Genomic DNA, 27,204 nt, shown 5'->3' on the forward strand with positions numbered 1-27,204 from the left:
ATCTTTTTTAATCTGTAAAAAATGTATATACAATTACAATTATGTTAAAAAATAAAGAAATAACTCATTCCTCCAGCGGTCAACATCGCCCATGTGGAGAATAGAGTTTTTTTTTTGTGATTCCACAAAATGTTACACATTATGATGGTGATGATTCTGTGGTTTTTGTTGATCCCTTCGGAATCGAGCTGGCATATATTTTTCTCTATATAAAATATGTAGTCTGCGAGCAAGTTCTTTTGCACTGTCATTATTGTTGACAGTCGATAGTGTCGAGAGTTGTGGTAATTGTGGGTTATGATTCTCATGAAACTGTGAAACTGCAACTTTTATACTGGAGATCATGTGGTCCGCACCTGTTAAACTGGGATCACTGTTGTTTTTATTGTCATCGGTTTCATTGTTAACTTTGTTGTTAAGCATATCATTTGAAGATATTGAAGTATTGTCATGTTCAGATTTCTCAACGCTGATATTTGACATTGGCGATAATGTTTGGTTTGTAACCATAATTGGTGGTGTTGTTGTTGTTGGCGTTACGACGTCAAGGCCATTGCTTAAATTGTCTACATTGGCTGTTGTGGTGGCATCCGTTGCATTGTCATCATACTCCTCATATTCATCTTCATATTCATCATCATCAGCCTCATCGTCTTCGTTAGTTTTTTCCTCATTTGGTTTGAATGTGGTGGTAACAACAGTTGTATTTTTGTTATTGTCATTATCTGTGGTTGCTAGGTTTTGTTGAGTGACAGTATTTTCGGGTTCTTTCACTTCAGTCGATGACGATTTATCATCTTCTTCATCATCATCATCCTCCTCCTCTTCAGCTTCTCCATCATTTTCCCCCTCTTCATCATCTTTTACTTCGCCTTCCTCACCACTTTCTTCTTGTTCATCATCATCGTAATCACTCTCATTATGGGCACCATTATTTTCCTCCACTTTTGTGGGTAATGTTGAAGTTAATGGTCCGGTTAATGGTGATGTTGTTGTTGTCGTTGTTGTTATCATCAATTTTGTAGTTTGTGTGCTTGAAGATGTAATATTCATTATGGAGTCATTGATACTGTCATTGGTATTGTTTTCCGTTATTGCATTTGCCATAATCGTTTGAACGGCATTGGCCAACTCCACAGCTTCCTTTGGCGTTTCTTGGGATTCAACACTGGATTCGTTGCTTACATTTTCATTTTCATCTGTTTCGTTGGTGGACACTTGGCTTTGAGTATTACTAAAGGTTAGGGGTTCCGCTGATTCATCTTCTTCACTTTTTGGTTTTGGCCTCATCACATCTGTTGGCACATTCGGAGCTTTTATAGTTTCTTGCCTTTTCTCTTCAGGTGTCACAACTTCATTTTCCTTTGATGACTCATTGTCCATTAAATCTTTATAATCCAATTCTTCTTCGGCTTTATTTTCATCATCCTCCTCGTCATCGTTATCGTCTTCGTCCTTTTTCTGTTTTTCTTGTTCCACCAGCTTATTTGCCTCATATCCCCCTTCAATGGTATTTTCCTCTTCTCCTCCTTCATCTTCCTCAACCCCTTTTTCATCTGCTTCTTTTTCTTCTTCCCCTACTTTTTCATCTCCTGCTTCTTCTCCACTTGTTTCTTCTTCTTCTTCCCCTCCTTTTTCTTCTTCTCCCCCTGTTACTAATTCTCCTTCTTCTTCTTTTCTTCCCTCTTCCTCCTCTTCCTCTTCATCGTAATACTCATCCGTGTTGTGGTCAATGCGATCGGTTATTTTACTTTGGGATGGTGGTATAACAGGACCTCCACCCGGTAGAACCCATTGAGCCCCCTGTGCTCCCAATTGCATGCATTGGAAATGCATTTCGAAAATTTGTGTCGATGCCAGCTGAACCATAAAATCCATACAGGCATGCATATTATCACCCTGCAGACCAACATCGGACATTTGGACACACATTGACATCGGTATGCCCAACATAACGGGTATACAGAAAGGTGAAGGATTGCGGGCTGACACTGCATATTTAGCCGATTGTTTTTCATCGACGAACATTTCCAAATTAAGTTCGTTCTTCGGGCCCACATAGGTCACATTGGCACACACTGAAAGGAAACAAAAAAACATAATTAGTCGAAGTTAGTCCCAATTTACATTAGGCGAGTTTACTTGCGGCAATTGTCAGTTTGTGGGTGAGAGAGGGTGTTGAGAGGCAAAGGGTTACCATATACCTCACCTCTCTCTCCATCAAACTGACAATTGCCGCAAGTAAACTCGCCTAATGTAAATTGGCACTTGGATAACGTTTATTTAAAACAAGTAAAGGCCTGCGTACATAAGCTGCCTTGCCTGCTTACTTCTGATAAAGGAATAAAAAAGAAAAGGGCAACCCAGTTCGAAATTTACTCGGCCTTCTTTATTTTTTTTTAATTTTTATTATGTCAAAAATGAAGAAGGAAAGCAAGGCAATCAGGCAGAGCAGCTTATGTACGCAGGCCTTTAAGGCGTCATCGTTGTTCTTTCCAATACGAGCACGCAGATAAAAAATATTTTTCGCTTTTGTAGGAACAAAACTATAAATTTTTGTTCCAACAATTTATTAGTTTTGTTCAACATTTTAATTGCAAATCCAAAAATACCATATTTTGCTCCAAACATAAAAAACAAAAACAACATTCGAAAATCTACAATATTGTAAAAATCATTAACAATACCGATGGTAGGAACTAGAATTTTTACAAAAAATATTGTCATTTAAAAAAATAGCTTTTGTTGTTGTTTTCAATATGTATTGTTATTGTTTTTTTTTTTTCAGTAGATACAAAATTTTGGATTGAAACTTTTTCTTATTAGTTCAAAACTACATATTTTGTGACTATCTTGCAATGAGATATTAAAAATGAATTCCGATAATTCATACATCTTTGACACAATAAATTAATTTTTCTTGATAACGTCGATCCATTTTGGGTCCTTATTATACTGAATAATTTTTACAACACGCGTTTGTAGTTGTGACCAAAACTATTGTAAATATATTTAATTTTACCTCAACTATACTGAATTACAACAATATGCATGGTAAATAAATATTGTTACTTCTGACCAAAACTATTGTAAGTTCTAACAATATTTATGGGTAATTTTTACCAAAACTATTGTGAATTGCAAAAATAAATAGATACTGCCACTTTTGACCAAAATATTGTAAATTCTAACAATATTTATTGTTCATTTTGACCAAAACTATTGTGAATTGCAAAAACAAATATTGTTACTTCTGACCAAAACTATCGTAATTACATGTTTGGTCCAAAACTTTATAGTGTCAAAGTGACAATACATTTTTATATTTAGAAAACATAATATAGTCCAGTGTGACAATAACGATGGTTGGATTGACCATACTACATAACGAATACAATAATATGTTAACAATATATAGTTTGCTCTTGGACTATTTTTAGATCAAACATATTTTTTTCTTTATTTCTACAGACAGGCGGACGACCACAATTGTCTAAATACCGAAAATCGGAAGGTATAGTCTACAAGAAGAAAGTGTTATACAACCATCGAAGACTAAATACTAAAATTCAGACAGTTCGGTGGGATATTGAGGCTACAATCTTCAAAATACTGAAAATCGGGAGGTACTGTTGTATGGGGCTATATGAAGACGTGGTGGAGCTATACAGACAAATTTCAGGTGAAAGTTGTATACACCCAACGAAAACTAAACGACAACTTGCAGCCACTTTGCTTTGATAATGAGGGTAAGACCTTTAAAATACCGAAAATCTGGAGGTACCGCTGTATGGTGGCTATGTCAAAACGTGAACAAATATATAGCACATTTTCAATACCAAACATCCTAGAAGTTATATAAACTTCAAATTACAAATTATAAAGCTCTATCTTTAAAATTGCGAGCTATATCTTGATTTCAACAGATGACGGACATGGTTATATCGACTGGCCAAACGGAAAAAAACCGAACACAACGCAAGAAATGTAATTAAAAACTATTAAAGCAACAAATTTTAAACTTTTGGATCAGAGGAGGGGAGGAGCGGGAGGTTAACACGTTCGAGAGTTACCGTGCATACCGTCAGTTTTAGTTGGTGATTGTAGTGTTTTTTGTATAGCTTTCGCATCAGAATGGACATCCAGCGATAACTGAAACGGACGGTACTCTTATAAGGGGCTATTACAAAAAGTGGACCTACTATGTCCACAATTTTTTTGTGGATAAAAATGTCACCGCAACGTCAAGGCTTGTTCCTTGGTTGAGTATATATGAATGGTATACCTATTACAATAAGTAGCATTTGTTTCATTATTCATTCATCATGTTTTTCTTTTCTTGCATGGCATTTTCTTGTTGTTATATGAAACCCTTCAATGTCGATAAATGCAAAGAGAAATGAACCCAATAAGTCGACCGGAAATATTTGTTGAAACTATATCCAAACCTGGGCCGATATCAGTATAATTTGCTTAACATATTTCTTGACTAAATTCCGTCACATTTTCCAATCTCTTCAAATTAATCATCAAATATGTATACATACATATATACCCTACACCACACTGTGGTAAGGGGTATTATGTCTGTGTGCATTTGTATGTAACATACAAAAGGAAACGAAATAGACCCATAGTTCCTTTTGGGGATATACATATAATCACTTTCTGCGTCCGCCCGTCTTTCTGAGTCCGCCCGTCCGTACGTCTGTCCATGTATTTTTGTTCGCAATGTACAGGTCACATTTTTAGTCCGATTCAGCTGAAAATTGGGAAACATAATTATTTTAGCTAAAGGAACGCTATTGCTTTTGGTAAAAATCGGTTCAGATTTGGATATTGCTCCCATATATATTCTCGGCCGATTTGGCGTATTTGTTGCACCAAACACGCTATTAATGAAATTTGGAATGTGTGACTGAATTCCGTCTAAAACTACATGTGCCCAATTACAGCGAAGTCGGTTCAGATTTGGATATTGCTCCCATATATATTTTCGGCCGACACGCTATATACGTCCGATTTTGATGCAATTTGGAACGTTTGACTGTATTCGGTCTAGAAATAAGTGTGCAAATTATATCGAAATCGGTTCAAGTGGTGTCTTAAGACACGCCGTTCGGACTCGGCCATAAATAGTAGGTCTAATACGATTGGGCTAATATGACTCGGGGTGAATTCATTGATATGAGAGGAGACTTCTGTTTGTGGAACAAAAAAAAAATTATAGCAATAGAAGACAAATTGAGGAAACAGATGACCACCTGAAGTCTTCTACATACAACAGACTACTTAAGGTCTTCTGCAGACAACAGGAGACCACTTGAGGTCTTCTATAGGTAACAGGAAACCACTTCATGACTTCTATAGACAACAGAAGATCATCTGAGTTCCAAAGACACCAGAAGACCTATTAATAAAAACAATTTAAGGTCTTCTATGGGCAACAGAAAATAACTTAAGGTCCAAATACAACAGAAGACCTATTAAGGTTTTCTACAGACATCAGACAATTTTTATTGATCTTCTACTGACAACAGAAAACCACTTGAGGCCTTCTACAGGCATCAGTAGATCACTGGAGGTCTTCTGTAGGAAACAGGCGATCACTGGAGGTCTTCTATAGGAAACAGAAGACCTATTATGGGCTTCTACAGGCAACAGAAGACCTTTTCTGTTTTTACACAACAGAAGATCTATTGAGGTCTACCATGGACTACGAAAGAATTCTTGAGGTCTTATATAGTCAGGTTTTTTCGAAATTTTGTGGTCTCAATATCCAAACTAAATGGCTGAAATTTGGCTTTTAATCTTCGTTGAGGGTATAAAACTTTCCACCAGAAATTTGTATAGCCCCATAGAAGGGAACCTCCCGATTTTCGGTATTTTGAAGGTTGTTGAGGCTTTTAGTCTTTCGAACTCTCGAATTGAAATTCATCGGTATAGGTCCATGTTTTCATATACACAACGGTACCTCCACCATATGAAGGGTATAATTAAATTTGTTATTCCGTTTGTAACACATCGAAATATTCGTCGGAGACCCTATAAAGTATGTATAATATTGATCAGCATAAAATTCTATGTCGATTTAACCATGTCCGTCTGTCCGTCCGTCCGTCCGTTTGTCTGTCTGTTGAAATCAAGATACTTGCAGGATGGTTGGTATTGAAAATGGGATATATCGGTCCACATTTTGATATAGCCCCCATAGAATGGTACCTCCCGATTTTCGGTATTTTTTAAGTTTTAGCTTCATTATCCTACAAAAAATGGCTGAAATTTGGTACGTAGTCTTCTTTAGGGGTATAAAACTTTCCCCTCGAATTGTTTCGGTATCGATCCACGCCTTCATATAGCCCCCATAGAACGGTACCTCCCGATTTTCGGTATTTTGAAGGTTTTTGCTTCATTATCACACCGAAATGGCTGAAATTTGGTACTTAGTCTACGTTGGTGGTATAAAACTTTCCCCAAGAACTTTGTCGGTATCGGTCCATGCCTTCATATAGCCCCCATAGAACGGTACCTCCCGATTTTCGGTATTTTGAACGTTGTGGCCTCAATATTCCACCGAAATGGCTGAAATTTGGTATTTAGACTTCGTAGGGGGTACTCAAACTTCTCCTTTAAATTTGTCGGTATAGGACCACGCCTTCATATAGCCCCCCATGGAAAGGTACCTCCCGATTATCCGTATTTTGAATGTTGTGGCTTCAATATTCCACCAAAGTGGCTTAAATTTGGTATTTAGTCTTCCATGTGATATAAAATTTTCGCCAGAAATTTGTCTGTACAGGTCCACGCTTTCATATTGCCCCATTTCCGACTAAAATTCGTCGGTATATGTCCACGTTTCTATATAGCCCCCTTAGAACGGTACCTCCCGATTTTCGTAATACTGAAGATTGTGACGTCAATATCCCACCGAAATGGCTGAAATTCGTTATTTAGTCTTCCAAGAGTTATAAAATATTCCAGAAGAGTATTATCAGTATAGGTCCACGTCTTCCTATATCCCCATAGAAGCGTACTTCTTGATTTTCGGTATTTTTTAAGTTTTAGCCACATTCTCTTACCGAAATATAGGAAATTAGGTATTTAGTCTTCTTTGAGTCTAAAAACATTCGGTCAGAAATTTGTCGGTATAGATCGACGTTTGAAATAGCCCCCATAGAACGGAGCCTCACATTGTTTTACCCAAATTGCTGAAATTTAGTATTAAATCTTCTTCATACACGAAAGGAAACTAATTATTCCATTTTACTTCAATACTGTGGTGGAGGGTATAACAAGTTCGGCCCAGCCGAACTTAACGCCTTTCTTACTTGTTGAATTTTTATTTTTTAATTTTTTTTTAATCGAGCTTTATGATCTATAATGCAAGTGAAAAAGGAAAGCCGACGATTCGAACCCACACACCCATCACTATGTGACATGCATGTTTCGTCTTCGGTAAAGGCTCTTCAGACATATCGGATGTGGAACGGCTTCGCTGTCCTCGAACTTTTCTTCTTTTAAATGCATTTTTGTTTTTTTTTACGACAACAATGAGGATTTTCCCTTTTTTAGTTGTGCTTTCATGACAAACGCTTAGCGCTGCCTTTGAAAGTTATGAGTTTGGCTCTGAACGCTAATTTGTTGATACAAGTCGACATTTTGATGCAGCCCCCATAGAACGGTACTCCCGATTTTCTGTATTTTGAAAATGTTAGCGAAATTTTTCAACCTGAATAACTGCAATTTCGTATTTATTCTTCGCTAGGGGTACAATATATTATAACATGTACAAAACATCCTTTGTATAAAATTGGATAGTATAGGTCCACGTTTTGGTTAATTCTCCATGTAATATTTTAGTCACATTTTTCTACCGAATTGGTTGTTAACTGAAATTTGGAGTTCCCATAAGATAGAAACTTACTCGAAAAAAATATACATGTATATCCACGATTTTGTCTAGACCTAATGAACTGGTCTTGGCCAATTTTATGTATTTCGAGGCTTTTTTGTCAAATTTTCGAACCGAACATTGTAAATATAGGTCCGTACTTTGGAAAGAAAGTTTTCAATTTGCGCTGATAATGAATATAGTGAATCACGAGCTGTACTAGTTATACACCGAAATTGAAGTGTTATCAGCATATCACGATACAAAGATTATATTGGATAGATTTTGGGAAAAATAAACACATTTAGAGGTTCTAGAAATTGAAGTTAATATTAATGAATTATCACATTTAAGGATAATAAATTCTGAGTACTTGAAATCTGTTTGAAAAATCCACTAACAAATGGTAACTTATAAACTTGTAACGGGCAAATTCTGAGTTTTTTAAAATAGATCACAAAACAAACAAAATTACATTGTCTAAAGTGAAATTTATTATGCCCCTTGTAAAGGTATGTAATCTTAATTTTAAGTTGTCTTTTTTCTATTACATACATACATAAATATGTGAAATGTCAGAAATTCAAAGTAAAACAATCTGACAGACATTGTTGTTGAAAGTGAACACTTTTTATAGTTAATTTACTAGTCATTTGATTTGATTTGCATGCCGCCACATCCATGCCCCTCAATTCTGTGCGAGAGTCTTGTCATTCATACCGACTACTACTCGTACTCACTGCATTGAATTGCGGGGGGAAAACTTAACTGAACTAAACTACACCATGTAAATGTAATTTGCAACGAGAAAGATTAGTTTTTTTTTCGCGAATGAATCGACGAAGTTGAAATTGTCTTGCAACTGCCGCCAACTGACATCTTCACCAAAACGCCAACAAAGAGTAGCGCCAATAAATTGTAACATTGTAGGGTTTTAAAATGATAATTTAAAAACAATTGAAATTAATGATATGATAATGTGTTTGTTGTTTTTTCTTTTCGTTTCTTTTCGTTGAACATACATATTTACATGTTAACAACCAGTAATTATAATCTGTTAAGGGTGGTTGGACAAAAAAAATTATATGAGAAAAATAAATTACAAACATATGTATGTAATATATGTTGCATAAACATTTTTTTATTAAAATGCTCATACTCCAAATTTTTCCTATTTATCCAGAAACCTTAAATAATAAATTTTATGGCGGTTAAAGTTAATATGTGTCCACGAACTGAACTTTATTTCCATTCTAATTTCCATCCTAATTTGTATGGGACCAACGTTGAACTTCCACAAAATCGTTGTTGGCTTTGTATTGTTGGACTGCAAAATAATACTTGTTGTGTATTTATTTCAGCTAAAGTCCATTTTTTTGTTCCTTCAAAATTTGAAGAAACAAAATGTTTTACAGTGGGTAATGAAATTGATTACTACGAGCGGAGGCAGAGAATACTATAGTTTCGGAAGCAGCCAAACTTCCTCATCAGTTCTCTTAACCGCTGACTCTGTATCGATAAACAGGTCAATAAGAGTGACCAGAAAATTAAACAGAACGAGAAATTTTCTGTATCCTCCTAAATCTGTTGACCGCACAATTGAGTCAGAATAATCAAAATCATATACCCACTACTGTTTTTTTAATGCTGTCTTTGCATCGCAAAGAAGACAAGCATAAGTAGTGTTGTTTGCAGTAAGCAGAGATCACAACAAAATGTTGTTTTTGCTTTATGCGTAGTCAAATGCTTGTCTTCTTTGCGATGCAAAGACAGCATTAAAAAACAGTAGTGGGTATATGATTTTGATTATTCTGACTCAATTGTGCGGTCAACAGATTTAGGAGGATACAGAAAATTTCTCGTTCTGTTTAATTTTCTGGTCACTCTTATTGACCTGTTTATCGATACAGAGTCAGCGGTTAAGAGAACTGATGAGGAAGTTTGGCTGCTTCCGAAACTATAGTATTCTCTGCCTCCGCTCGTAGTAATCAATTTCATTACCCACTGTAAAACATTTTGTTTCTTCAAATTTTGAAGGAACAAAAAAATGGACTTTAGCTGAAATAAATACACAACAAGTACTTCCACAAAATCTATATTTAAAAATCTGATTCGATTTTCACAAATGTTTGTCGGATTCGTTTTATAGTCACATTATGTAACTATATTGGATTAAGTTGGTCGGGGAAAACCACAGGGTGGAATCACCTCTCTGTGGGTTACTACCATAACTAGCCTCATGGGCGTAGCCAGGAATAGCTATGGAGGGGCAGCTGACCAGTCTGCTATGCAGATTACGTTATAATACTTCTGAGGGAAAAGAATACAAATTCAAAAGGGCCGAATGGACTCTAAAATTTGGGTACGAACGGTCTACACCAAGAGGTCTAAACATAAACTCGAAAAAACGGAAATATTTTATGCTAATTTTGTACTACGAAAACCTTGAAGAACTCCGCCTTTTTCAGACGTAATTCGAAACATTTTAGTTGTAATTCGTAAAATTTCATTTGTAATTGGGGATTCCTTTTACAATTCGAATTATTCCACTTGTAATTCGAATTATTCCATTTGTGATTCGAATCATTTTATTTGTAATTCGAAACAAAAAAAACAAGATCTTTTTTGTATTGATTTTACATGTGGGCTTTTCGAATTACAAATGAAATGATTAGAATTACAAATGGAATAATTCAAATTTCAAATAAAGTAATTCGAATTACAAATAGAATAATTCGAATTACAAATGAAATAATTGGAATTACAAATAGAATAATTCGAATTAAAAAATACAATAATTCGAATTACAAGTGGAATGATTCGAATTACAAATGGAATTCTCGAATTACAAATGAAATGTTACGAAAAAGGAGTATTCCTCCGAAGAATAAAATAAGTTTTTCCAGTTAGTTTAAAAATCTAGTAGTAAACCTGGGTAGGAAACTTAAATGGAAGGACCATGTCCATGATACAGCTAACAAAGCTTACAGATGATGTTCATCAACCTGTAGAAGGGTTATATGCTCCAAATAGGGTTGCAATCCAAAGATGATACACTGCTGTTCAAAAGCGTTATTAGATTCATTATAACATTGACATCCGTTGTTTGATCGGCGACTATGGATAAACAAGTAAAAAAGTATCAGTCGGCTTTGCCGACAGAGATATACCCTCAGCCTATGTACACTGATACTTCCATCTATGGACAATATCGACTTCGCGACCAAAATCCTTTTCCCCAATAATAAGGAATTAGGGAGTTTTCAGATTTTCTTTTTGGACGTTTGATCTTGCTGGATAAACATATCCATTTTGCAAGTAGATATTATTTTGGCGGTCATTTTGTTTTTGTGTTCGCCCTCTTCAGTCATTTCAGTTCGTCACCGTATAACTTAAAGGTTTTGGGCCACTATTTTAGAAAGCATGGACTTCCCGACGAAAAACATAATATCGCTGTGAACTGAACCACAAGGAGTAATATCGGTACAATTTTCCAAAGAACCTTCGAACAGATACCATACTGCACTTGAACAGGGTGATCCTTTGGACAGATATAGCGCGTACCATTTTAGTGACATTTTTATAAGTTTTTGTGGGAGGTACAGGAAAGTGTGAACCGATAATGTCCATATTCGAACTTAAACTAGCTTTGGACAAAATATTACGAAAGCCAAATTTTCGACCGAATAGGCTGATACATATGGTGCCAGAGGTTTTTTTACAGCATTCTGTTTATTTTCTCAGGAAGTATGGATTTGACCCTAAAAAACTTGAACCGTCGTAAATGGATAACAACAAAAATCAAAGCGATTCGAGAGCAGATCTTAACCTGCCCTTTTTCGAAATTTCGTTTGGGACTGAAGGAGTCCATATTCGAACTTGATCTATGTTTAGTAGAAATATTATGATATGCAAAGATTGTACCAAATAGGTTACTTCCTTCGTGAGTTATGGTGCCAACAATTTTGAACTTTTGGGGGAGTTGCCCGAGGGAGTGGGACGAAATATTACGAGAACCTAAAGGCTGATGGTACATAAACTGGCTGAACTGCACGATAACTCTAGAAATGTTTGTCGAAACTCATATCAAGTTCGATGATAGACCGACCGCATCGATCTATTCCTTCCGGTACCTCTCCCACAAAATTTAACATTTTTTGCTAAAATAGTACGAACGGATCAGCCAACTGATCAGATTCGAATATATCGGTCCACTCCTTCGGGTACCTTCCCCACAGAAATTCAAAATTGTTAGCAAAAGTGCAGTTTAGGAATATGTATCCAATAGTTTGGATTTTTTTCCTCTTAGCCCCTTTTAACAAGGTTCGAATTTTTTCGGGGGCAAGTTCATACTTCCTTAGATAATGACCAAAAGTTCTAAAAAACCCTGCCGTTATCAACTAAAATGACTAATGAGCACGATTATTTACGAATAGGTCCAAACTTTGGGCATCGTAAAATGTCTTCCAAAATTACATCAAGTTCCAAGCAGTTCGAGAATTGTTTTGGAATTTTTACCAAAGCTACTCTCCTAGCTCTTGTAAGTGTCACTGTAGTGCAATGTTAAGTACATCTGTATTGCACACAGCGGCAAAAATTCCTCTCAGCGTAATGATGTTGAAGTTTACAATCATGTACAACTTCTTCACAAGTGCTACCAAAAGACACGCAGTTCGGACTCGGCTATCATTGATATCATATGGTTCAGGGTCCACTCATTGATATGCGCATCGGAATATATAGTGACGACCAAATAATTAAGAACACTAAATTCATTTTAATATTTTACTCGATTCCATCTCTAATATTTGAAGATTTTTATGAAATAAATTTTATGTACATATAAGGTATTCAGTGATTTCAAAACAAACGGAGATTTTCATTGTCCGGTCTGGCGGGGTAAATTATGAAATCAGCTAAATACAATTCTGGTACGAAAGTGTGTTTCAGTTAACGTTAAAGTTAATATTACTACTAGTGTCCCTAATTAGCTGACCAGGCTAATATGGTCGGTTAACTACCTAGCAAAATGTTCGATGCCAAAGATGCCATTCAATCGTGGTTGCAAGTGATCTGGCATGTCATCTTTTTAGCATCTTCATCGATGAATTTTATATGAGCGTGGACCTCAAAAGATGCTTTTCATTTTTGGATCCAAAGCATGTCATTTACACCAATGCTTTGACATGTGATTTTCACCAATGCTTTGGCATGTCATTTTCACCAACCCTTTGCAATGACACTATCATTACGACGAGAGTTTTAACAACGTTGATTATGATTACGAGTCTCCAACAACATCAAACATATTGTAAATCATTAATCTTATATATTTTGAAAAATGTGTATAAATAAAAACAGAAAATTCATCTCTATTGGATCGATGGAATGGGTTCAAATGCTGATGAAAGGATCGGATCTTTCCCGACTTCCTTTGCATGGGTTTAAATGGTGATGAAAAGATCTGATCTTTCACGACTTCCTTTGCATTGGTTCAATGCTAATGAAAAGATCGGATCTTTCACGACTTCGTTTGAACCAATGCAAAAGATGCCATGAAATCACATCATCGCATGGAACCCCTTCCTTCAAATTTTTCTGGGTATGTTTTGACATCACTCGATTCTGGCCTAGGAAACACGCCGTGTTTCCAGACGTCATTTGGCTTTTTTTGGAAAGTTTGACCATTTTTAGCCTAAACGTACTCAGGACAGTTTGACATACGACCATGTGTTGGGTTGTTTACTTTGACTTGAAAAAATCACTTTGCAAAAAATGGAATTTACTTGTGAACATGGGACCATCCTATAGCACTATGCTATCTGGTTTAAATAATTCAATCGTTGCCGACCCTCGCTAAAAAACGAAGATCGTGAGGGTCGCACGAAAACGGCCGTTGTGCCAGAATAAAAATTAAGCCGTGCGTGAACGGATAATGCAAGATCGCATGTTAAATACCGTAAGATAGAGGCAACCTGGGCATTGATTCCACCACTTTTGATATTGCATGACCACTTGGAGGCAAAAATTAGGATTTTCTCGTTGGATCCCGTGTTGATCGGTGCAAGAAATTTCGAAAAAATACGATCGCGGTGCTTCAAAAGACGTTTATAAGATGGATCCAGATGACGAATCATGTAACCATGCGTATGAGCCTGAAAAATAGTAGCAATCGGCAGAAGATGCTGTAACAGTGATCAAAGACCATGTTTCGGAGGTGTCTCAATCGGAGTGGAAATTAGTTTGAGCGCTTGAAAAAGTTTATGAATCTTGCTGGAGACTAGTTAAGAAAACAAGAAAACTATTTTTGATAGTAAATATTCGCGTTTTCATTGTTAGGCCAGAAAATTCTCAATACCTTATACACAATTTATTTCATAAAAAATCTTTAAATATTTGAGAGGAAGCCGAGTAAAATATTAAAATGAATTTAGTGTTTCGTATTAATTGTCCGGCACTGTATGTATGTACTCCTTGTGATCCTGTTACACGTCGTCATTTTTCTCTCAAACGTTCACCAAGTTCCATGAAGTTTTTTATTGGCAATCTCGTTCAATTGAACGATCCGGATCACTGTCCTCGTTCAAAGACGAATGAGTAACATCATAAAAACCAACGTGTGAAAATAAGTATACGCAGTTTTGTCAAAGAAATTACCGGTGTCCATTGAACGAGATCGTGACCCGGATCGTTCAATTGAACGAGATTGCCCAACTCTACTTATGGGGGCTATATGAAGGCGTTGACCTATACTGACAAATTTCAGGTGGAAAGTTTTATACCCCCAGCGAAGACAAAATATCAAATTTTAGCCATTTTGGTGGGATATTATGTCCACAACCTTCAAAATATCTTAAATCGGGAGGTACCGTTCTATGGGGGCTATATCAAAACGTGGATTGGAAATGTTTTCTAAACATCCAAGGAGTAATATAAACTTCTATACCAAATTATAAAGCTCTATCTTAAACATTGCGAGCTGTATCTTGATTTCAACAGACGGATTTTTATGCTGATCAAGAATATACCCAGCAAAATTTGAAGGAAGGTGTTCCATGCGATGACGTGATTTCATGACATCTTTTGCATTGATTCAAACGATGTCGTGAAAGATCGGATCTTTTCATCAGCATTTAAACCCATGAAAGGGAAGTCATGAAAGATCCGATCTTTTCATCAGCATTTGAACACATTCCATCGATCCAATAGAGATGAATTTTGTGTTTTTATTTATACACATTTTTCTAAATATATAAGATTAATTATTTACAATTCGGAGACTCGAAATCACAACCAACGTCGTTAAAACTCTCGTCGTAATGATAATGTCATTGCAACGGGTTGGTGAAAATGACATGTCAAAGCATTGGTTGCAATGACATGCCAAAGCATTGGTCAAAATGACATGCTTAGGATCCGAAAATGAATGTCATCTTAAGATCCGAAAATGAATGTCATCTTTGGGGGGTCACGCTCATATAAAATTCATGAGTGAAAATGCTAAAAAGATGACATGCCAGATCACTTGCACCCATGATTGAATAGCATCTTTGGCATCGAACATTTTGCTGGGTATATACTAGGGTTATGACTTTTTGAAATTTTTTTCTCAAAAATGTTTTCCTGTAGTGACAATGAATGATCTTTTGCCTATTATTGCCTAACCTTTTTGAACATTTTTTTTAGTTTGTTTTTTTTTTTTTTTTGTTTTTTTTTTTTTTTTTTTGAAAAAATACTATGAAATAAAAAAATTCTCAAACAAATATTTCCTGTTGCACGAATAAATTATCATTTGCCTATTAATGACTAAAATAACTTTTATTCCATTTAAATATTGAAAAGGGTTCCGAACAAACCACTTTTAATTTTAATTACGAAATAAATATAAAATGATATACATATATGCAATAATACGATGATAAAATTAGTGAGAAACAAACGTTTATGTAATTTTGTTTATATCGGATGCCCCTATACCTTTTTTCAGTTAAATATCTCCTTACAATGACTTCAAAAAATTTTCCAAACTTCTGAAAAACAAAAAACTTTAAAAGCTTTTTGTGCGGAAGCTTTTTTACTGAATCATTTTATAATTAAGATTTTATGTAATCTTAGGTTAAAACTCATCAAAATATAAAAAAGTCATAACCCTAATATATACTTCATAGGGTCTCCAACGAATATTTCGATGTTTTCCAAACGGCATGACAAATTTAATTAAACCCTCCAAATTATTGTGAAAGGTATAATTAGGTGTTTGGAGTTCACAGTTGTTCCAAAACGTCTCAACTTAAAATTGTGGGCATTGGTACTTTTCTAACAATTGCACATTTTATTATTTTATATTGGATCAGAATATTTCATGGTGGAGGGTATAAAAAGTTCGGCCTGGCCGAACATAACGCTATTTTTATACCCTCAGCCTTTAGGCTAAGGAGGGTATATACACTTTGATACGATGAAAATGTGCCTCATCGAAATAATGGTTTTAGACCCCAGGTATGTTTGGACGAAATGTGTTTCAGACAATTTGGAGTCGATCTAGCCATGTCCGTCCGTCTGTCTGTCTGTCTGTCCTGCTGGCTGGAGCGCACGATAACTCTCGAACGGATGAACCGATTCGATTCAAATTTTGGCTTTCGTAATATTTTGCCCAAACTTAGTTTAAGTTCGAAGATGAGCTACATCGGTCCACTCCTTCCGGTACCTCCCCCACAAAAGTTCGAAAATGTTCGGAAAGTTTTTGCGCACGATAACTCTTGAAGGGAGTGACAAATTTGGTCCATACTTTGTATAGCGTAAACTTTCTACCAGAGTAATATGAGGTTCCAATATGGTCTCAATAGGTCCACTCCTTCGGGTATCTCCCACACAAAATTTCGGAAAAGTTCAGTTTAGGGCCATCTCTCGAATCGCTTTGATTTTTGTTTTACCAACTTATATTCACTGCCCTCCATACGACGGTACAAGTTTCATCAGGGGCAAGTCCACACTTCCTCAGAAAATAGCCTGAAAGTTGCAAAAACCCCTATGACACCGTGTGGAGCGCAAGATAACTCTGGAACGGATCTGCCGATTCGGTCCAAAATTTGGCCTTAGTAATATTTTGTCCAAACATAGTTTAAGTTTGAAGATAAGCCATATCGGTCCACTCCTTCAGGTACCTCCCCCACAAAAGTTCAAAAATGTTCGGAAAATTGTTCGTACGGAAACTCTTGAAGGGAGTGGCCGAATTGGTCTATACTTTACACATCCTAATATATCTACCAGATATAGATCAGGTTCAAATATGGAGTATATTTGTCCACTCCATCCGGTACCTCCCACACAAAATTTCGGATAAGTTCACTTTAAGACCTACAATGAAATCACTTTGATTTTTGTTGAAGCAGGTTGCATTCGCTGCCTCAATTACGATGGTAAAATTTTTTTCAGTGGCAAGTCCATACTTTTTGAGCGAACAGCCATATGTAGTGGCTGGAGATCCACTTCCATAATGGTCAATGTCGATCCATTCATTTAAGTATCTCCTTCGCAAAACTTTTGATATTTAATCCTAATCAACATTTTTGTCGGTTCATACATCCAAAATTTTTAAAACCCTCATACGTTTTTTTGGAAAAAATTTTTTCAATATACACAGGCTGAGGGTATATCTCTGTCAGCAAAGCTGACGGATACTTTTTTACTTGTTACTTGTTCTTTTTATACCCTCAGCCTTTAGGCTAAAGAGGGTATTTACACTTTGATACAGCAAAAAATGTGCCTCATCGAAATAATGGTTTTAGACCCCAAGTAAGTTTGTACGCTATCCGTTTCAGACAATTTTGAGTCGATCTAGCAATGCCCGTCCGTCTGTCTGTCTGTCAGTCTGTCTTTCTGTCCGTCTGTCTGTCTGGCTGGCTGGTGCGCACGATAACTCTCGAACGGATCAATCGATTCGGTTCAAATTTTGGGTATCGAAATATTTTGTCCAGATTTGATTTAAGTTCGAAGATGGGTCATATCGGTCCACTCCTTCAGGTACCTCCTCCACAAAAATTCAAAAATTTTCGGAAAAATTGTCCGCACGATAACTCTTGAAGGGAGTAACCGATTTGGTCCATACTTTGTATATCGTAAACATTCTACAAGAGGAATATGAGGTTCCAATAATCGGCCCAATCCTTCGAGTACCTCTCAAACAAAATTTCGGAAAAGTTCAGTTTAGGGCCATCTCCCGAATCACTGTGATTTTTGTTTTAGCAACTTGTATTCACTGCCCTCCATACGACGGTACAAGTTTCATTAGGAGCAAGTCCATACTTCCTGAGAAAATAGCCTGAAAGTTGTAAAAAACCCCTATGACACCGTGTGAGGTTCGGAAAATTTGTTTATATGGTAACTCTTAAAGGGAGTGGCCGAATTGGTCCATACTTTACACATCCTAATATATCTACTAGATATAGATAAGGTTCAAATATGGACTATATTTGTCCAATCCATCCGGTACCTCCCACACAAAATTTCGGTTAAGTTCACTTTAAGAACTGCTATCGAATCACTTTGATTTTTGTAGAAGCAACTTGCATTCGCTGCCTCAATTACGATGGTAAACGTTTTTTTTTCAGGGGCAAGTCCATACTTCTTGAGCAAACAGCTCGAAGGGTGTAAAAACCCCCTATGGCACCATATGTAGTGGCTGGAGATCTACTTCCATAATGGTCAATGTCGATCCATTCCTTTTAGTATCTCCTCCGCAAAACTTTTTATCTTTAATGCTAATCAACATTTTTGTCGGTTCAAACGCCCAAAGTTTTTAAAACCCCCTAAATACATACGTTTTTGGGAAAACATTGTTTCAATATACACAGGCTGAGGATATATCTCTGTCGGCAAAGCCGACTGATACTTTTTTACTTGTTTTGCAATAGGTTGCCTTCTGTGCCGTCCTCTGCGTAGCAGCGAGTATTCGATCTGAACATTTACGTGAAGGTTTCAATTCATAATGGCTGCGAGTACACCTCTACATTTGTGCTAACGAGGGTATATACAATTTCATACGGGCAAAACGTGCCTTATCGAAATAATGGTTTTAGACCCCAAGTATGTTTGGACGAAAGACAATTTGGAGTTGTCCGTTCGTCTGGCTGTTTGGCTTTCGTAGTATTTTGTCCAAACTTAGTTTAAGTTCGAAGATGGGTTATATCGGTCCACTCCTTCCGGTACCTCCCCCATAAATTCGAAAATTTTCGGAAAATTGTTGTGCAAGATAACTCTTGAAGGGAGTAACCGATTTGATCCATACTTTGCACATCGTGAAATTTTTACAGACTTAGATGAGGTTTCAATCTGTCCACTCCTTCGGGTAACTCCTACACAAAATTTCGGAAAAGTTCAGTTTAGGAACTGCTCTCGAATCGCTTTGATTTTGATTCACTGCCCCATCATCAGGGGCAAGTCCGTACTTCCTTAGAAAATAGTCTGATAAGTGCAAAAAACCCCTATGACACCGTGTGTAGCGGTTGGAGCGCAAGATAAATCTCGAACGGATCTGCTGATTAGGTCGGAAACTGGACATTTGTAATATTTTGTCCAAACTTAGTTTAAGTTCGAAGATGGGTTATATCGGTCTACTTCTTCCGGTAACTCCCCACAAAAGTTCGGAAAAATTGTGCGCACGATTACTCATCCTAATATATCTACAGATACCGATCAGGTTCGAATATGGTCTATATTTGTCGACTCCGTCGGGTACCTCCCACACAATATTTCGGATAAGTTTACTTTAAGACCTGCCCGAAAATCGCTTTGATTTTTGTTGAAGCAATTTGCATTCGCTGCCTCAATCACAACTGTAAAAGTTTTTTCAGGGGCAAGTCCATACTTCTTGAGAGAACTGCCCTAAAGGTGTATAAAACTCGAATAGCACCATATGTAGTGGCTGGAGAGCACGATAACTCTCGAACCGATTTGGTCTAAAATTTGGTCTTCGTCATATTTTGCCCAAACTTAGTTTAAGTTCTAAGATGGGCAATAACGGTCCACAACCTCTGGTACTTCCTCCCAATATTTAAAAAATGTCACTAAAATGGTATGCACGATATCTCATGAACGGTTATCTCCTAATATTTTGTCAAAATTTAATTTAACTTCTAAAATGGCCCTCATCGGTCCTCTCCTTAGGATACCTCCCCCACAAAAGTTCAACATTTGTGTCTAAGTGCAGTTTAGGGTCTGTTCGAAGATACATTGGAAATGTATATCCATTCACGCAGAAAAATATTTGTTAGAAATATGTTTGGATCCATAGAAATATTTGTTTGGGACTGATTGCAAATAAATATATGTTTGCATCCAAACATAATTTGTTTGTATCCAAACAAAAATATGTTTGCAACATTTTGTAACATATCTCAATTTTTTTGGGTACCAACATATTTTTAATGTTAGAACATATTTTTATGGGTGGAGAGAGGATTTTTGTCAAAGAGAGTAACAACAGGGCTCTCGCAGCTGCTGAATGCTGATTTATAATAAAGAGCTATGTATGTATGTATATGGTGTAATAGGAGGCGAAGAAGCTTTGGTGGTGTGTATGCGATAAAACACGTGTGTTTCGTGCTTTGTTGTTGTTAATCAACGTAGGAAAATAAAAAAATGTATTAATTATGTTGTTCTTTTTTCTTCAGTTTTCTAAATACAATCGTTGAGTAAAGACGGTAAAGTGTGTGAATAAATCAGTGTTTAGTCTTTTATTAAAGAAATGGTGCTTTTTAGTAATTTAAATATCCAATACATTTTATAATTGGGAATTTTATAATTGAATCAAAAAGGTGAATGGAAATATTTTATTTGACAAAGAAGAAATCACATTTAATATTGGTAATTACATCAATACATTTTTCATATACATACATACTAGGCTGGTTTTAACTCAAAGGAAAAATCGATGTCGGATTTTCTTATGCTTCACCCTCCTCAAATGTCCAATCGATTTAAACAGTTTACCAGCTCTTTAAAGCGGCAAAACATGTAATCCTAAAAAAATGTTTGAAAATCGGGTCTAATTTTAATATTAGCTATATAAAGGGCCCATGGAAACTTTGAGGTTCCATTGGCACGTGTTAACATTTTCCGATTGAGCTCAAACTTTGGCAATCTTAATTTTTAACAAAACTAAGCATTTTAGGAGGGTGCCGCATGAAAAAAATCCGACAACGATTTTCAAAACCACTCTAATACATACATATGTACAGTCTGTCGCAAAAGTTAGTATACACCGTTGAAACCAAAATGTATTAGGGATAAAAAGCACAATAACTTATTGAAAACAACAAACAATTAGTTTTATTTGAGAGACACGAAGGTCGTCTTCGGTAATAACAATTAAAAGTGCGCAATATTTGCATACATTAGCAAATTTACGGTTCGAATCCAAAAAAGACCAAAATTTATATCGCAAAAGTTAGTATACAACGGAGAATCCTCCTGGAACTGTGTAAACAATTCTTGATATTTTTGAACAAAATGAAACTAAATCTGTACTTAAGCTCATAAAGAGTATATTAATTGGTTTTAATGGCAGTTATAGTACTTATAGTGACAAGTCCAACGTACACTGGATCGTAAAATCCACAAAAATTGGTCTTCTACAAATACAACAACTGTAGCGACAAAATTCCGGGTGTTATGTCCTGTTTATGAATTCTAAAGCCATGAAATGCTCAGAAAAGCTCCAAAGTTCCAATATGGGGTGATTTTGATCGAGTTTCGACTTATCCTGTTTAAAAAAAACGGGAATTTCTTAAAGGAAACCCATACTTTTGAGGCCATTGTAATTTTGAAACATGTGAGAATCCTTAATCCTTACACATAAGGACTTTCCTTTTGAGTTAATTTTCTCACAAATGTTGCCCCTTTTCGTATTCCCACCAAAAGTAAATGGTAGGAGAACCTCAAGTTCAGGTGTAAGCCCTACAGTGATACTCCACCACCACAGAAGGATATGATAGCTAATTTAAAATTTTAATACAGAGTTTTCTCTGGTGTTATAACGCATGGATTGTGCAAAACGTTCTGAAAAACTGTGTTCGCTTCACTTAGGTCGAAAATAAAACTAAATGGATCAGTTAGAAGTAGTTCATTAGACAATAGACACTATGGACATGAGAAGCATGTCCTATACTGCTAAAAGGCCGGTAGGACAGTATACCTGTAGGGCTTACAACGGATCTTGAGGTTCTCCTACCATTTACTTTTGGCGGGAATACGAAAAGGGGCAACATTTGTGAGAAAATTAACTCAAAAGGAAAGTTCTTATGTGTAAGGATTAAGGATTATCACATGTTTTAGAAGGACAATGGCCTCAAAAGTATGGGTTTCCTTCAAGAAATTCCCGTTTTTTTCAAACAAGACAAGTCGAAACTCGATCAAAATCACCCCATATTGAAACTTTAGAGCTTTTCTGAGCATTTCATGGCTTTAGAATTCATAAACAGGGCATAACACCCAGAATTTTTTCGCTACAGTTGTTGTATTTGTAGATGACCAATTTTTGTGGATTTTACGATCCAGTGTACGTTGTCACTATAAGTACTATAACAGCCATTAAAATCAATTAATATACTCTTTATGAGCTTAAGTACAGATTTAGTTTCATTTTGTTCAAAAATATCAAGCATTTTTTACACAGTTCCACGAGGATTCTCCGTTGTATACTAACTTTTGCGACATACATTTTGGTCTTTTTGGGATTCGAACCGTACATTTGCTAATGTATGCAAATATTGCGGACTTCTAATTGTTATTACGGAAGACAACCTTCTTGTCTATCAAATAAAACTAATTGTTCGTTGATTTCAATAAGTTATAGTGATATTTATCGCTAATACATTTTGGTTTCAACGGTGTATACTAACTTTTGCGACAGACTGTATATTTCAAATATGGATCTACCTATTTATTACATTATATAATTATTTGATGCCAGATGCCGATTTCCCACTGATGATTTCAACTTTGAAGAAAATGTGTTTTATTTCACAACTAAGGAGAAGCGTTCAACAATGTATCTATATATTTTTTCTTTTTAAAAGTGCGACTTTTTGTAAATTATTTCATTGAGGTTTTCTTTTTTAAAGTCTGTTATGTATTTCTTTGGAATTTGTTTAGGTGCATAACAAATTTGCTTTTTTTCTATGTTGTTGTTTTGCTTTTTTCTATGCCTTTCAATAAACCACCACCATTTATAAATATGTGTATATGTTTGAGATAGCCAGTGAGCGCTTACTGAGAATAGAGTTGGGCAATCTCGTTCAATTGAACGATCCGGATCACTGTTCTCGTTCAAAGACGAATGAGTAACATCATAAAAACTAACGTGTGTAATTAAGTATACGCAGTTTTGTCAAAGAAATTACCGGTGTCCATTGAACGAGATAGTGATCCGGATCGTTCAATTGAACGAGATTGCCCAACACTAACTGAGAACAAGTGAGCATACATTGCAATGTGTTTCATATTGAAATTTACGCTCCCTTGCTCTCAGAAAGCGCTAACTTGTGCATGTGTTTTTTGTTTCCTTTGGTTTTTTATTTGTTTGCAACCAAACATATAATTTGTTTGCAACCAAAAATATAATTTGTTTGCACCCAAACATATAATAAGTTTGCACCAAAACATATATTTCTTTGCAGGACATATGGTATGTTTGGGACTGACTGCAAAAAATGTTGGGACATATGTTAGAGAGGCGTTTTTTTTTTCTCCACGTGCTGTACGTTTTGGTCCTGTTTACGGCGATATTATGTTTTCCGTGGACCAGTCCATGCTTCTTGGCATACTGGTCCAAAAGTTATACGATATCCCACTGAAATGACTAGTGGGCACGATATCTATCGAATAGATATAACTTCCAAAATAAGATTCACTTCCATAATAGACTATGTCGGTCGATTGCTTCAACACTTTTGAACTTTAATGCTAATGCACATTTTTGTCGGCAAGTTCAAATGTCCAAAAAGGACCACAAAATTCTGAAAAGACTCAAAATACATTCGATCTGCCCGTAGATCGATACAAACAGGCTGAGGATATATCTCTGTCGGCAAAGCCGACTGATACCTTTTTAATTGTTTTTATACCCTCCACCATAATATGGAGGGCAAAATTAATGTGTCACTCCGTTTGTAACATTCGTCAGAGACCCTACAATTCGTCGGAGACCCTAAATGTATAAAACTCTAATTCCATATAACCATGTCCGTCTCTCTGTTTAAATCAAGATATAGCTCGCAATATTCCAAAGAAGTACAGAAAGAAGTTTCTATTATGCCTAGGATTGTTTGGTATTGAATCTGGGCTATATAGGTCCACGTTGTGATATAGCCCCCATGGAACGATACCTCCATTTTTTCGGTATTTTGGTTTTGCGCACATTCTCTTACCCAAATGCCTGAAATTTTATATTTATTTTTTTATGGGGCCACAAAACTTCCTCCCAAAAATACGCTACATAGGTCCAGCAAAAAAACCCCTTACAAAACCCCCTACTCGAAATAAGTGCTTACTTTTAACCACTAAAATAAGTAGTTAAATAAGTAGTTGTTAAAAGTCGTAACTATTTATGTAACTACATATTTCAATAGTCAAAAATAACCACTTATTTCGAGCGACATGCCCTTGTTAAAATAATGAGTTTGTAGGGGGTTTCGTAAGAGATATTTTTGCTGAGATAGGTCCAAGTTTTGATATAGCCCCCATAGAATAGTACTTCTCGATTTTCGGTATTTTGAAAATGTTAGCGATATTATCATACTTGAAGGTTTCAGCCACATTATTTTACCAAAATGTCTGAAATTTCATATATGGTCCTCTTTGATACTACAAAACTTTCTCCTACAATTTTTTTCAGTATAGTTCCACGTATTGCTATAGCCCCCATAGAACGGTACCGACCGATTTTCGGTATATTCATGGTTTTAGCGATATTATATTACGGAAATGGCTGATATTGGGCAGTTAGTCTTCTTTTAGTCCAAAAGATTATCGTTATAGATCCACGTTTTGATATAGCCCCATGGATAGATTTTCGGTATTTTCAAGGTTTTGACCACATTATCCTACAGAAATGGTTTAAATTCGGTATATAGTCTTTGTTGGGGATGTACAGCATTTCTGCAATGAATTGTTGGTATAGGACCACGTTTTAATATAGCAACCACAGAACGATACCTCTCGATTTTCAGTACTTTCAAAGTTTTTGTCTTTAAATTGAAGAGACAATGAAAATTATTGGCGCTATTGCTAATGTATTCTCATTCCGCTTGTGGAACAAACTTTTCGTAATCGACCACCTATGTCAGCAGAAAGGCCGGTTATTTGTAGTAGGTTCGTTTAGCTCGAATCCCAATTAAAAACACTATTAAAACATAATATTGCAAAAAAGGGTTTTCTCAGATTGCCTGAAACAAAGATCAAATATATAAAAAGTCCATTTGTAAGCAATGCAAACTTTCGATTTCATTTTGACTTAATATCGAGCACAAAACAATTTACACGGTTTCGCATAATATTTGCAATTGGATTGAATTGGATATTTGTATTCAATTAACACTGTGACGGCAATTAATTGTATTACGATGAAGAAGCAGCGGAAGATGCCAATGTAATAATTTCACTTAACAGTAATTTAATTTCTTTTGGCCACTTCAATCAAAATCACTATTGAAATTGTTTACACATTGTAAATGCATACATATGTAACTACATACATAGGTATTGTACTTTTCAATTGTTGTCTATAAATAATTCATTCATAAGGTAAACTCTTTTTTTTTGGTGAATATGAAGAAGACATGTTCGAAATAAACAATTAAATTTATTTTTTCATTTTTTATCATCTTTGACTACTTCGCCAATCTTATTGTATAACAAAAATCATTTTTTCAATATTTTGGACACGTACTTTTCTGATCGAAATTATATTGTTTCACTTTGATGCCAACACAACAGCCACATAATGGTCCGGCACAATCGCAGGGTTTTCCAAATGTTGACCATATTGAACCCTTGTTGGAGAATTTTACATTAGACAGGCTACGACCGCGCGACACGGATACGGTGGGTGGTAAAATGATGTGTTTCGTTGTGAGGTCATAAAATATTAGACCATTGTTATAGCTGCGATTTTCGACTAGAATACATGAGGATACTATGATTAGCACTAGGATAAAAATTTTCGGCGCGAATAACATTTTTTGCGTATCTCTTTTAATTAATTATGATATTTTTAAATTTCCTTAAATTGTAAATTGATTGTTTTAAAAATTTGTTTGTTTTCAATTCTTTGGTTATTAAACGATTGTTTGTTGTCACTTGAACGTTTTTTTTATTATTATTATTATTGGCCAACCGGACCGGACCGCACTCTTCGAAAGTTGATTATGCATTAAAGATGTGTTTGCGGTTAGCATTTGTTTAAAAATGAAATTGAAACTGTTTTTTTTTTTGTGTTTGGTCGGTCGATTGGCAGATTGGTGCTGTGCTATGAGCCGTTTCTCAGCTTGTGGCACATGCGCAACAATGCCGATGATGATGATGATGGGTGCCAAACAACAGCCACTACTTCTGTGTGTGTCTGTCTGTCTTTAGCCGCCGTCACCGAACTGACAAACATAATAATGATGATGATGATATTCATTATCGTCATGGTCTCAGCCAAACGAACAACACTCAGCAGCAACTGTAGCACCCAAAAGAAACAATAGTCGTCAGTAAGCAAATGCATACCACACAGTTTGCATGCAATATTCACAACGTGATCGTGTCTAAGCTCTGATGGAAGAATTAATAAATCAATGCTGCAAATGTTGCAGTTTTTTGGGGGATGCGAAATAAATAAAACCTTTTAAAAATGATATATGTATATTAAAAATATAAGTTATAATTCCGCGTTGATATGGAAATATATATGTATATGTAGCATCAGGAGTAGAGGTAGGTACATCTAATGATGAATGAATTAAAGACCAATTCGGTAGAAAAATGTGACTAAAATCTTCAATTTTTCCCACTAATAAATTAAAATTGTTTTAATAAAATATTAAAACAACGACTAAGGGATTAAGCCTGACTATTATTATCCAAAATGGCTGAAATTTGATACATAGTCTTCTTTAGGGGTATAAAACATTCCCCCAGAATTTTGTTGGTATCGGTCCACGCCTTCATATAGCCCCCATAGAACGGTACCTCTCGATTTTCGGTACTTTGAAGGTTGTGGCTTCAATATTCCACCAAAATGGCTGAAATTTCGATATAGCCCCCTTAGA

General features: G+C 35.8%; 1 protein-coding gene across 1 annotated transcript; it reads right to left on the reverse strand.

Moving 5' to 3' along the window:
* Positions 1-132: 132 nt before the first annotated feature.
* LOC141398313 (uncharacterized) lies at positions 133-26,127 on the reverse strand. The gene is made up of 2 exons (XM_073975596.1): positions 25,839-26,127; positions 133-2,078 (listed from the first exon to the last, which is right to left on the reverse strand). The coding sequence occupies exons 1-2, from the start codon at positions 26,125-26,127 to the stop codon at positions 133-135; spliced, it is 2,235 nt and encodes a 744-aa protein (XP_073831697.1).
* Between the last annotated feature and the right edge of the window lie 1,077 nt (positions 26,128-27,204).

Source organism: Musca autumnalis, unplaced genomic scaffold (genome assembly GCF_047663935.1).
Source record: "Musca autumnalis isolate F117 unplaced genomic scaffold, ASM4766393v1 scaffold_3, whole genome shotgun sequence".
Lineage (NCBI taxonomy): Eukaryota > Metazoa > Arthropoda > Insecta > Diptera > Muscidae > Musca > Musca autumnalis.

Bases quoted from the DNA above. Each gene is read 5' to 3' on its own strand.
- LOC141398313 (XM_073975596.1), bottom strand. From the start codon at position 26,127: ATGTTATTCGCGCCGAAAATTTTTATCCTAGTGCTAATCATAGTATCC. The intron at 2,079-25,838 runs GTACGTGTCCAA...GTTTCCTTTCAG, and splicing joins ATATAATTTCGATCAGAAAA to TGTGTGCCAATGTGACCTAT.